Source organism: Oncorhynchus tshawytscha, linkage group LG26 (genome assembly GCF_018296145.1).
Source record: "Oncorhynchus tshawytscha isolate Ot180627B linkage group LG26, Otsh_v2.0, whole genome shotgun sequence".
Lineage (NCBI taxonomy): Eukaryota > Metazoa > Chordata > Actinopteri > Salmoniformes > Salmonidae > Oncorhynchus > Oncorhynchus tshawytscha.
Window position 1 is genome coordinate 19,369,022 of NC_056454.1, and position 13,909 is coordinate 19,382,930.

Below are 13,909 nucleotides of genomic sequence, written 5' to 3' on the forward strand. Positions count from 1 at the left end.
TATCCTATTAGAAATGCTTATTTCCTCAGCACAACTTTTAACAATTATTTCCATTATGCTCCCTAATGAATACAACGCTGGGATGTGTATGTGTGTGTGTGTGTGTGTGTGTGTGTGTGTGTGTGTGTGTGTGTGTGTGTGTGTGTGTGTGTGTGTGTGTGTGTTTGGAGAATGATTCATTTCTCTCTGTTTTAATCATCCCCAGGTCATTCTGAGAGGAAATTAGCAAAGCCAATGAGGTGACTCCTTTATAACATTCATCTGCACTGCAATTCACTCCACTTTCCACCGGTCAGTAATACATGTTTTATTGAAGGAAGAATAATGTCATTGAGAAATCTCATTCTCCATTTGGGTGTAGAGACATCCTATGTGACTACACTATTCCTTGTCTCAGGATGGTAAGTTGGTGGTTGAAGATATCCCTCTAGTGGTGTGGGGGCTGTGCTTTGGGAAAGTGGGTGGGGTTATATCCTTCCTGTTTGGCCCTGTCAGGGGGTATCATCGGATGGGGCCACAGTGTCTCCTGACCCCTCCTGTCTCAGCCTCCAGTATTTATGCTGCAGTAGTTTATGTGTCGGGGTGCTCGGGTCAGTTTGTTATATCTGGGGTACTTCTCCTGTCTTATCCGGTGTCCTGTGTGAATTGAAGTATGCTTTCTCTAATTCTCTCTTTCTCTCTTTCTTTCTCTCTCTCGGAGGACCTGAGCCCTTGGACCATGCCTAAAGACCACCTGGCATGATGACTCCGTGCTGTACCCAGTCCACCTGGCCGTGCTGCTGCTCTAGTTTCAACTGTTCTGCCTGCGGCTATGGAATTTTGACCTGTTCACCGGACGTGCTACCTGTCCCGGACCTATTATTTGACCATGCTGGTCATTTATGAACATTTGAACATCTTGACCATGTTCTGTTATAATCTCCACCCGGCACAGCCAGAAGAGGACTGGCCACCACTCATAGCCTGGTTCCTCTCTAGGTTTCTTCCTAGGTTTTGGCCTTTCTAGGGAGTTTTTCCTAGCCAACGTGCTTCAACACCTGCATTGCTTGCTGTTTGGGGTTTTAGGCTGGGTTTCTGTACAGGACTTTGAGATATCAGCTGATGTACGAAGGGCTATATAAATACATTTGATTTGATTTGATACTCTGTAAGCCTTTCCTGGAAAGGCTTACATATATGCAATATGGCCCATTGTAATGAAGTGTGTGTGTGTATGTTTATGTGTGTGTACCATCCGAGTCGATGCTGTTGAGAGCAGTAGGAGGGATGATGGAGACTTTACACTGGCCCAGGGGACATTTCCTGGGGTACAAGTCCATACAAGCTGTGTGTACCTGGAAAAACACAGAGTTTGTGTTAGAACACACACACACACCATACACACAGACACACACTCCACACGCACACACTCACCATGGCCTTGCACCAGAGGCAGCGCCAGTCCTGCAGTCGGAGCACGCTGCCACACGTCTTGTCACACACAGCACACTTGGCACTAACAGGCAGGTTCCCCTCCAGCCACTGGTGGGGCATGGCAATCTACAGGACAGGAGGAGAGAGTCAGTCAGGTACAACGTTTATCAGGGGTAGAAATATATTATTCTATTTTCTACCTTCTCGTGCCATCAGTTGCTGACACACACACACACACACACAAGTATGTACACATGGACACACACACCCAGATATACAGTGCCTTCGGAAAGTATTCAGAACCCTTGACTTTTTTCCACATTTTGTTAAATCCTCAGCAATCTATACAAAATACCCCATAATGTCAAAGCGAAAACAGGTTTTTATAAATGTTTGCAAATTTCTTACAACTAAAAAACAGAAATACGTTTGGAAAGGCATGGAAGAAGTTTGGAACCACCATGGCTGCCCGGCCAAATTGAGCAATCTGGGGAGAAGGGCCTTGGTCAGGGAGGTGACCAAGAACCCGATGGTCACTCTGACAGAGCTCTAGAGTTCCTCTGTGGAGATGAGAGAACCTTTCAGAAGGACAACCATCTCTGCAACACTGCACCAATCAGCCCTTTACGGTAGAGTGGCCAGGCGGAAGCCACTCCTCAGTAAAAGGTCAATTACAGCCCGCTTGGTATTTGCCAAAAGACACCTAAACAAGATTCGAAACAAGATTCTCTGGTCTGATGAAACCAAGATTGAACTCTTTGGCCTGAATGCCAAGCGTCACGTCTGGAGGAAGCCTGGCAACATCCCTACGTTGAAGCATGGTGGTGGCATCATCATGCTGTGGGGATGTTTTTCAGAGGCAGGGACTGGGAGACTAGTCAGGATTAAGGGAAAGATGAACAATGAAAAGTACAGAGAGATCCTTGATAAAAACCTGCTCCAGAGCAATCAGGTCTTCAGACTGGGGCAAAGGTTCACCTTCCAACAGTACAACGACCCTAAGCACACAGCCAAGACAACGCAGGAGTGGCTTCGGGACAAGTCTCTGAATGTCCTTGAGTGGCCCAGCCAGAGCCCGGACTTCAACCCGATCGAAAATCTCTGGAGAGACCTGAAAATAGCTGTGCAGCAAAGCTTCCCAACCAACCTGACAGACCTTGAGAGGATCTGCAGAGAAGAATTGGAGAAACTCCCTAAATACAGGTGTGCCAAACTTGTAGCATCATACCCAAGAAGACTCAATAATGTAATTGCTACCAAAGGTGCTTCAACAAAGTCCTGTGTAAAGGGTCTGAATACTTACGTAAATGTATATTTCAGTTTTTGCTTTGTCATTATGAGGTATTGTGTGTAGATTGATGGGGGGGGGGACAATTGAATCAATTTTAGAATAAGGATGTAACGTAACAAAATGTGGAAAAAGACAAGGGGTCTGAATACTTTCCGAAGGAACTGTACATGAATACACACCCACACACTCACCCCATCCTCGTCTTCGATGATGTCTTTCCCTATGGAGGCCAGTGTGGTCCATTTGCAGTTGTTGGTGGCCCTGACGGCACACCGCTTGTGAGCTTTGAATTTACACACTGGAAAACAAACGCAAACGACAAACACACCCTGTTAGTCTGGTCAACAATAGCAACAACACAGAGCATCACGTTCAACACCACAGCGAGAGAGGTTGATGAGAATGGGTTTGCCAGCATGGTGTATAAACAGACAGAGGAGAGGTGTTTGGTGAAAATGTGCTTCAGTCCCCAGTGCTAACCCTGCCTGGCGAGTGTGTCTCAAAACGAGAGCAGGGACTGTCCCGTGACTGAGCCCCATCCTAAGCGTGCTCTCTCTCTCTGTCATTTGGTCATTTTGCCATGTCTGCCGGTGTGTTTAACAGAAAGAGGACCAGAACCAAGCCGAGGACCATGCCTGGATCAAACTGGGGTTAGGTGCTTTGCTCAAGGGCACATCGACAGATGTTTCACCTCGTCTGCTCGGGTATTCAAACCGACAACCTTCCGGTTACTGGCCCAACCGCCAGGCTACCTGCCGCCCTGCCGTACAGTATCATGGTAGCACTTAATTGTACCCTACTGAAATTGCCCGATTTTTATGAGGTAAAATGGTAATTATACAGTAATAGCCTATGAAGCTATTTTTTTAGGGGTTTGACAAGCATAGGCATAATTTGGTACAATTGTGTTGAATTAGGTACCAGGGAGTACCTATTGCTACCGCGCACCAAAATACTAGGATCCACTGCATAAAAATACATCACCACTCACATCCCTGGCAAGTGTCAGGGGCCCAGAATATACCGTCTGTATCCCTGTCACGAGCCTACCGGCTGCTCAAAACAATGTGAACTGTAAAACCCAATTCTGTATGCATGAGAGGAACCTGAGTAAGAGAGGGACTATGGAATATACTGTTGTGGAAAACTCCACATTCTGCCACCACAATACTGTACATCTATGCATACAGTCTGTAAATGAGGGCCAGCCTGTAAGGCACTTACTGTGCGTGGCTTTGTATAAGAGCGGTCTGCTAAATGGACACTGAATACTATATATCTCACCACCACAGTCAGTAGAGGAAGCCCATAATATATCCTGAAAAGATATATAAACATGACATGTAAAGTGTTGGTCCCATGTTTCATGAGCTGAAATAAAAGATCAGAGAAAGCGTATTTCTCTCAAATGTTTTGCACAAATTTGTTAAGATAATCCATCCACCTGACAGGTGTGGCAAATGATACTGACTGGTTTTCTGGTCCACGGCCCTACCTTTTAAAAAACCAACATCTGTGACCAACAGATGCACATCTGTATTCCCAGTCATGTGAAATCCATAGATTAGGGGCCGAATATATGTATTTCAAATGACTGATTTCCTCATATGAACTGTAACTCAGCAAAAATCTTTGAATATGTTGCATGTTGCATTTATATTCTTGTTCAGTGTATGTATATTCATTATGGATGAGGAGGCACTTATCAGCCAACCATAAAATGACTGGACTTGGAAAGTTCCACTACAGAAACAACACGCCAATACAAACACATGCACCCATGCAGGCACGTGCGGACACACAAACACACACACGAGACTAATTGGCCAGTGTCACCGCTTGTCATTGGCAGACAGTGATAAACATTGTGTTTCTCTTCAAGTCGTGAAATGTTCGACTAAATGCATTTAGAGTTAGATTAGAGAAACATTGATTGCAGACGGATACGAGATGTTTGTTTTGAGAGAGATCGTCTTCCTGGTTTCAGACTGTTTGTAGCCAGGGGATGGTTGGGGAGGCGTGTGTGTGACACATACATCAATTCCTATCGATCGTCCTGTGCAGGAAATCGAAGTAAACCATAAGCAGCTCTGATTGCTGTGAAACCGTCTGTCTAGCTGTTCTCACCACTTAAGAATCTCTCTCTCACACACTCACACACACACACACAAACACACACACATCAAGCTGTGTCTGTACAGTAGGTGTTGCTTTATCAGTTGAAATATAGAGATCAGCACATGGTCCAATGTCCCAAAAAGGAGACAAAAATAGTGAAAGCAATGTTCTTTACAAAAGCGTTCTTCCATGAAGCCACAACATTGCAATCGGAATGAATCAGAAGAAGCTAATGATCCGATACCCTAGACAAGGCAAATTCAAATCTGAACCTGGAAGCCAGTTCCATTTCTGATTTTTATCTTAACCCTCTAATCAAGGACTGAGGCGGAGAGGGAGAGAGAGAGAGACACCCTTTATTAGACTGTCTGACGGCCACACACACACACACAGCCTCTTGAATATTAGGACTCAATATGTTCTTCTCCCTAACAGATGAAGTATCCCTTGTGCTGTTGTCTGCACTTGTTAATGCGTGTGCAATGTTGTGCTATTGCCATAGGTCTCTCTTCGTGTATCATGGTGACATTGCTCCTGTAAGTTGCTCTGGATGAGAGCGTCTGCTAAATGACTGAAATGTCAACATAAAATGATGTATCTGTGCTGTTGCCAAGTGTGTTCTGTCTATGTTGTCTGTATTGTCTCTCCGTTTTAATCCCTGCCCCACAGGAGGCCTTTTGTCTTTTGCCAGGCTGTCATTGTAAATAAGAATTTGTTTTTAATTTACCTTAATGGTAAAATAAAGGTTATATATACAGTACCAGTCAAAGGTTTGGACACACCTACTCATTCAAGGGTTTTTCTTCATTTTCCACATTGTAGAATAATAGTGAAGCCATCAAAACTATGAAATTACACATATGGAATCATGTAGTAACCAAAAAAGTGTTAAACAAATCAAAATATATTTTATATTTGAGATTCTTCAAAGTAGCCACCCTTTGCCTTGATGTCAGCTTTGCACACTCTTGGCATTCTCTCAACCAGCTCCATGAGGTAGTCACCTCGAATGCATTTTAATTAACAGGTGTGCCTTGTTAAAAGTTAATTTGTAGAATTTCTTTCCTTCTTTTGAGCCAATCAGTTGTGTTGTGACAAGGTAGGGGTGGTATACAGAAGGTAGCCCTATTCGGTAAAAGACCAAGTCCATATTATGGAAAGAACTTTGAAAGTTTCTGCAAGTGCAGTCGCAAAAACCATCAAGCGCAATGATGAAACTGGCTCTCATGAGGTCCGCCACAGGAAAGGAAGACGCAGAGTTACCTCTGCTGCAGAGGATAAGTTCATTAGAGTCAACTAAACCTCAAATTGCAGCCCAAATAAATGCTTCATAGTTAAAGTAAGATACATCTCAACATCCATTATTCAGAGGAGACTGTGTGAATCAGGCCTTCATGGTCGAATTGCTGCAAAGAAACCACTACTAAAGGACACCAATAAGAAAAAGAGACTTGCTTGGGCCAAAAAACACGAGCAATGGACATTAGACCGGTGGAAATCTGAGATTTTTGGTTCCAACATCTGTGTCTTTGTGCGAAGCAGAGTAGGTGGTTCCCACCGTGAAGCATGGAGGAGGAGGTGTGATGGTGTGGGGTGCTTTGCTGGTGACACTGTCAGTGATTTATTTAGAATTCAAGGCACACTTAACCAGCACAGCTACTACAGCATTCTGCAGCAATACGCCATCCCATCTGGTTTGCGCTTAGAGACTATTATTTGTTTTAAACAGGACAATGACCCAAAACACCCCTCCAGGTTGTGTAAGGGCTATTTGACCAAAGAGAGTGATGGATTGCTGCATCAGATGACCTGGCCTCCACAATCACCTGACCTCAACCCAATTAAGATGGTTTGGGATGAGTTGGACCGCAGAGTGAAGGAAAAGCAGCCAACAAGTGCTCAGCATATGTGGGAACTCCTTCAAGACTGTTGGAAAAGCATTCCCCATGAAGCTGGTTGAGAGAATGCCAAGAGTGTGCAAAGCTGTCATTAAGGCAAAGGGTGGTTACTTTGAAGAATCTAAAATCTAAAACATGTTTTGATTTATTGAACACTTTTTTGGTTACTTTGTGATTCCATATGTGTTATTTCATAGTTTTGATGTTTTCACTATCATTCTACAATCTAGAAAATAGTACAAATAAAGAAAAACCCTTGAATAAGTAGGTGTGTCCAAACTTTTGACTGGTGCTGTATATGATTCACACCTAACAAGTTTAATCAGCACAACTGAATTAATAGAAAAGAGTGGGAATGACGCAACTGTCACTGTTTCATTGGGCTCTGTTTTAGACTGCTCCATCTATCCACACCTAAGCTGCAAAGGAACAGTATAACCAACCATTTTTATACCAGTACTATTTATACACCACTTCCTGGTTTCATATAAGGAGCCTGTGAGTCAGACAACCATAATGAACACCATATGAATATGAATCTAATGCTAATTAGCCTATAGCGTTCACATCATCTGCAAGTGCGTGTGTGGTGTGTCTGTGTGTGTGTTCGTGTGTGATTGGTCTGACCTTCCACATCATCTCAAACCATAAAACATGTATAATGTAGAAGACTGCAGATGGGAGAGACAGACATTATACTAGGGTTACATGTATGGAGCAGTCTATGAGCCACACACCCCACACACACGCCACACACACACATCCATAATAGCCTTTGAGGAGGCTTCAAGGAGGAAGCCCTTCATTTCAGAGCAATTAATGGGTTATCATTAGCCTCTCACAGTAGGCTAGCCAGCAAAGAAGACACTACAACGTCTAGGACAAATTGTACGCTCTTCTCAACCCACAACTTATTTCTCCAGCGAATACACCAATCCCCTATCATTCAGCTCCTGCACAGCTCTGCCCTACTATACTATACTTAATCGATCCGGAGGGAAACAAAGCATAAAGTAGTATTGAATGGATACTTAAATTGAACTGCCCCCAGCCCTGCCCTTCTATGAGCTTATAGACCTATTCTCTGGATGGTGTGGGCTTGTTGCGAATTTATACTCCATAGGGAGCGAAGAGGAATAAGTAAGTAAGTCCTATTCCCCATTGTACAGCCCCAGTCCTATATCTCCACTCCCCTCCACCTGCCCAGGACTGATTGAAACTACCACAGCCCAAGAGGGACACACAGAGCAGTAGCATGCTTCTCGCTGGTCCATTAATGAGTAGATGGAGAGACGTGGGAGGAGGGATGGACAGATAGTTGAGGAGGAGAGGTGATAGGAGAGATAAAACAGAGATGTGTGTGTGTGTGTGTGTGTGTGTGTGTGTGTGTGTGTGTGTGTGCGTGAGACTCTTACCTTCGCAGGACAGGCCGTGGGAAGTGACGCCAGAGAGGCTGTCTCTACAGACGTTACAGAAGGTGGGGCGTGCGTGGGAGCAGGCATACCAGTTGTGCATCCCTGAGAAATGTTCCACATTAAACTGTGCTGTCTGGCAAACGAAAGGTTAAATCAGGTTGGCAACACCAGGATATACAGTCAGGCACTATACTTTACACATTAGGCTCCATTTTGCTCATGTTAAAAAACACAGACAGAGAAATAACCATAACATTTGGAAAAGACAGAATGGCACAAATTACCTTAAAGGCATAGTGCAGTCAAAAACGTGATTTCCTGTGTTTTGTAGATATTTTTACACTATGAGGTTGGAATAATACTGTGAAATTGTGGAAATGATGATCATGCCCTTTTAGTGTAAGAGCTGTTTGAAATGACCGCCTGAAATTTCAGCCTGTTTTAGGATAGAGTTTTGGCCTTCCATGGTGACATCAACATGCGGTAAATTCGTTAACAGTGGTGGGGGAAAAGTACCCAATTGTGATAACTGAGTAAAAGTATAGATACATTAGTAGAAAGTTACTCAAGTAAAAACTAAAGTCACCCAGTAAAATACTACTTGAGTAAAAGTCAAAAAGTATTTGGTTCTAAATATACTTAAGTATCAAAAGTAAATGTAATTGCTAAAATGACTTGCTTGGAGGCAAGCAACACTGAAGATGAGAGTACCAATTTTTCCGGACGACTGTGTCATCACGTTCGCCGTAGCCGATGTGAGCAAGACCTTTAAACAGGTCAACATTCACAAGGCCGCGGGGCCAGACGGATTACCAGGACGTGTACTCCGAGCATGCGCTGACCAACTGGCAAGTGTCTTCACTGACATTTTCAACCTGTCCCTGGCCAAGTCTGTAATACCTACATGTTTCAAGCAGACCTTCATAGTCCCCTGTGCCTAAATGACTACCGACCCGTAGCACTCACATCTGTAGCCACAAAGTGCTTTTAAAGGCTGGTCATGGCTCACATCAACACCATCATCCTAGAAACCGTAGACCCACTCCAATTTGCATACCGCCTCAACAGATCCACAGATGACGCAATCTATATTGCACTCAACACTGCCCTTTCCCACCTGGACAAAAGGAACACCTACGTGAGAATGCTATTCATTGACTACAGCTCAGCGTTCAACACCATAGTTCCCTCAAAGCTCATCACTAAGCTCAGGACCCTGGGACTAAACACCTCCCTCTGCAACTGGATCCTGGACTTCCTGATGGGCCGCCCCCAGGTGGTAAGGGCAGACAAGAACACATCTGCCATGTTGCTCCTCAACACCGGGGCCCCTCAGGGGTGTATGCTTTGTACCCTCCACTCAGGAGACTGAAACAGATTTGGGTCCTCAGATCCACAAAAATGTTCAAAGACTCCAGCCACCCTAGTTGTAGACTGTTCTCCCTGCTACCACACGGCAAGCAGTACTGGAGAGCCAAGTCTAGGTCCAAAAGGTTTCTTAACAGCTTCTACCCCCATAAGACTGCTGAACAGACTGCTGAACCCCCCGGCATCCTTTGTTTACGCTGCTGCTACGTGCTGTTTATTATCTATGTATAGTCACTTTACCCCTACCTACATCTACAGGACCAGTCAAAAGTTTGAACACACCTAATCATTCAAGGATTTTTATTTATTTTTACTATTAATAGTGAAGACATCAAAACTATGAAATAACACATATGGAATCACAAAGTAACCAAAGAAGTGTTATGAAATCAAAAATATATTTCATATTTGAGATTCTTCAAAGTAGCCACCCTTTGCCTTGATGACAGCTTTGCACATTCTTGGCATTCTCTCAACCAGCTTCTCCTGGAATGCTTTTCCAACAGTCTTGAAGGAGTTCCCACATACGCTGAGCACTTGTTGGTTGCTTTTCCTTCACGCTGCAGTCCAACTAATCTCAAACCATCTCAATTAGGGTCGGGTGATTGTGGAGGTCTGGTCCTCTGATGCAGCACTCCATCACTCTCCTTCTTGGTCAAATAGCCCTTACACACCCTGGGGGTGTCTTTTGGGTCATTGTCCTGTTGATAAACAAATGATAGTCCCACTAAGCGCATACCAGGTGGGATGGCATATCACTGAAGAATGCTGTGGTAGTCATGACAATGACCCAAAACACAGCTCCAGGCTGTTAGGGCTATTTGACCAAGGAGAGTGATGGAGTGCTGCATCAGATGGAGTGCTGCATCAAACGTATTCCTCATGAAGCTGGTTGAGAGAATACTAAGAGTGTGCAAAGCTGTCATCAAGGCAAAGGGTGGCTACTTTGAAGAACCTCAAATCTAAAATATATTTTGATTTATTTAACACCTTTTTTGGTTACTACATGATTCCATGTGTTATTTCAGAGCTTTGATGTCTTGTGTAGAAAATAGTTTCTCAATGTAGAAAATAGTAAAAAAAAAAGAAAGAAAGAAAAACCCTGGAATGAGTAGGTGTCCAAACTTTTGACTGGTACTGACATATTACCTCAATAACCTGGACTAACCTGTACCCCCACACATTGACTCGGTACCGGTACCCCCTGTATATAGCCTCGTTATTGTTATTTTATTGTTGATCTTTTGTTTTTTACTTGAGTTTATTTAGTAAATCTTTTTCTTAACTCTTATTTTTCTTAAAACTGCATTGTTGGTTATGGGCTTAAGGTCTAAACCTGCTGTATTCGGCGCATGTGATAAATAACATTTGATTTGCATTTTCACACCATTTACTGAAACAAATATTTCTCAAAGATATAGTTAAAGAAAAGTTACAAATTGCTTTCCACGAATTGCACTGCAGTGTACACTGTACAATGTTTTTACACAGCACAGTTCTCTTTGGGGTGAGCAAAACAGAGCCTATACACAATCATTTTACACAAGCATTTGATAACATTGACTTAATTTGACATTCTTTTACTATACTTTATACAATAGTTTAATATTTTTAAAATGTAGATTAGAAGAAGGCTTTAACCATACTTCAATAAACAAAGTCTTTACCTAAAGGGATAGTGCGACATTTTGGCAACTACTTGATAGCAGCTTTGTAAGACTAGAACTGACCAATCTTTAGAGTAGTTAGAAGGTTTTTTTCCCTGCTTTTGAGAGGGGCTAGCTAGTTGTTCCTGGAGACAATCATTTAGCAATGGCACAGAAACTACATTCTAAACTGCACACAGAGATATTATCTGACTCTCGGTGACTAGAAAAAAGCACTTCATTACCAAAATGTCCCATTATCCATTTAACATAAGCTTTTGGATTCATACAGACAATCATACCATCTATCCTTTCCGCCCTATTAGAATTGTAACCTGTGGTTCCAACATGGGAGTATAGTTTCCTGGACCTGTAGCTCTACTCTATTGCTCTGGGGTGCTACTGCATTGCAGTGGAGAGGAGAGGAGAGGGGGCAGAGATGGAAACAATCTTATGTCATCTTTCATTCCCAAATCAAAGGCTTTAATATGCAGTGCTGGCATTCTACCGTATATTCTTTATCTTCCCCGGAGACAAGCGTAGCAGTCAACCGCTATCAACAGTAATATGTTTCTTGTCACGGCAGAACATTTCAAAAGGATCATTTCTAGATGCTTTTATAATCATCTTGATGTTTGTTAAGTTGAGATTTTACAATGATTGTTTTTAAGCGTGAATATCAAAGATCCACTCTTATTTTTCTGTTGTAATAACATTAAATGGTTCGTTAGAGAGGATACTGGTGTTGTGTGTTTTTCACGGGGGAAAAAAACACGTGAATTTGACATGTGATCCCGTTTCATGTAGTTTCACGTGAGCACGTGATTTTATGCGAAGTTCATGTGATAACATGTGTCAACAAGTCAAAGCAACGTGTGAAAACATCATCTAGTGAAACAAATGTGACGAGATGGAGATGAAAAATGTCAACATGTTGGAACCATGAAACTAACGTTGAACATTTTTCACATGTAAAACCGCAAATTCGATTTTCACATGTGAAACTGCACATTTGAATACAGGTGAACATATGGTTTCACGTGAACAACTAACTGACCTCACGTCTCTTGTTTTCACAAGTGGATATTTCAGCTCCACATGTGAAAACAGCTATTTCACATGTGAAAATGTGACATCACAAAAGTGTGATTGCACATGTGAAAATGCACATTTCACAAGTGCTTATTTGTCAGGAAAGTAATGAAATGGTATGGAGGTTTAAGGTAAGTGGTACACTGTTCAGATAAAATAGTGTAAACATCTCTAACATTTATATTTGACATGGTCACTTAGTGGTGAATTTTCAATATGACCCCACCTGGGATTTGAGCTCTCAACCTCTGGATTTGGGGTATGCTGATCTTTCTGCTGCGCCACAAAGTGCCCTACAGATTCATTACCTATACATTAGCATTCATTACCATTACCTATTCATTACCTATATTACCTATACATATTTGCTCTTAGGTTAATCTGACTATTCTCTCATCATTGATTACTTATTTCATCAATTTGAGGGTTTCCTGTATAGTTGTCTAATGTTTGTGGGGTATACAGTGCATTCGGAAAGTATTCAGACCCCTTGACGTTTTCCACATTTTGCCTTATTCTGAAATGGATTAAATAGTTTTCTTTCCTTATCAATCTGAACACAATACCCCATAATGACAAAGCAAAAACAGGTTTTCCGATATTTTAGCAAAATGATTAACAATTTTTTTTAAACACAAAAAAACCACACATTTACATAAGTATTCAGACCCTTTACAGTACTTTGGTGAAGCACCTTTGGCAGCAATTACAGCATAGAGTCTTCTGGGGTATGATCCGTATGATCCTCTCAAGATCTGTCAGGTTGGATGGGGAGAGTTCTGGCTGGGCCACTCAAGGACATTCAGAGACCTGTCCCGAAGCCACTCCTGCATTGTCTTGGCTGTGTGCTTAGGGTCGTTGTCCTGTTGGAAGGTGAACCTTTGCCCCAGTCTGAGGTCCAGAATGCTCTGGAGCAGGTTTTCTTCAAGGATCTCTCTGTACTTTGCTCCATTCATCTTTCCATTGATCCTGACTAGTCTCCCAGTCCCTGCCGTTGAAAAACATCCCCACAGCATGATGCTGCCACCACCAGGCTTCACCGTAGGGATGGTGCCAGGTTTCCTCCAGATGTGACGCTTGGCATTCAGGCCAAAGAGTTCAATCTTTGCTTCATAAGACCAGAGAATTGTGTTTCTCATTGTCTGAGTCCTTTAGGTGCCTTTAGGCAAACTCCAAGAGGGCTGTCATGTGCCTTTTAGTGAGGAGTGGCTTCCGTCTGGCCACTCTACCATAAAGGCCTGATTGGTGGAGTGCTGCAAAGACGGCTGTCCTTCTGGAAGGTTCTTCCATCTCCACAGAGGAACTCTGGAGCTCTGTCAGAGTGACCATCGGGTTCTTAGTCACCTCCCTGACCAAGGCCCTTCTCCCCCGATTGTTCGGTTTGGCCGGGCAGCCAGCTCTAGGAAGAATCTTGGTAGTGCCAAACTTCTTCCATTTAAAAATGATGGAGGGCACTGTGTTCTTGGGGACCCTCAATGCTACAGAAATGTTTTGGTACACTGCCCCAGATCTGTGCCTCGACACAATCCTGTCTCGGAGTTCTGCGGACAATTCCTTCAACCTCGTAACTTGGTTTTTGCTTCGACATGAACTGTCAACTGTGGGACCTTATATAGACAGGTGTGTGCCTCTCCAAATCATGTCCAATCAATTTAATCTAAATCAAGT

The 13,909-nt window shown here is 43.0% G+C and overlaps 1 protein-coding gene across 5 annotated transcripts in view; it reads right to left on the bottom strand.

Moving 5' to 3' along the window:
• The window catches only part of LOC112225310 (diacylglycerol kinase eta-like), a 74,079-nt gene that overhangs the window by 26,699 nt on the left and 33,471 nt on the right, over positions 1-13,909 (bottom strand). For all 5 annotated transcript variants that reach the window (XM_042306464.1, XM_042306462.1, XM_042306467.1 and 2 more), the window contains 4 exons: positions 8,136-8,268; positions 2,896-3,002; positions 1,414-1,539; positions 1,232-1,334 (listed from right to left, as the gene is read on the bottom strand). In XM_042306464.1, coding sequence (XP_042162398.1) covers positions 1,232-1,334; positions 1,414-1,539; positions 2,896-3,002; positions 8,136-8,268 — 469 coding nt within the window. The remainder of the gene's footprint in view (positions 1-1,231; positions 1,335-1,413; positions 1,540-2,895; positions 3,003-8,135; positions 8,269-13,909) is intronic.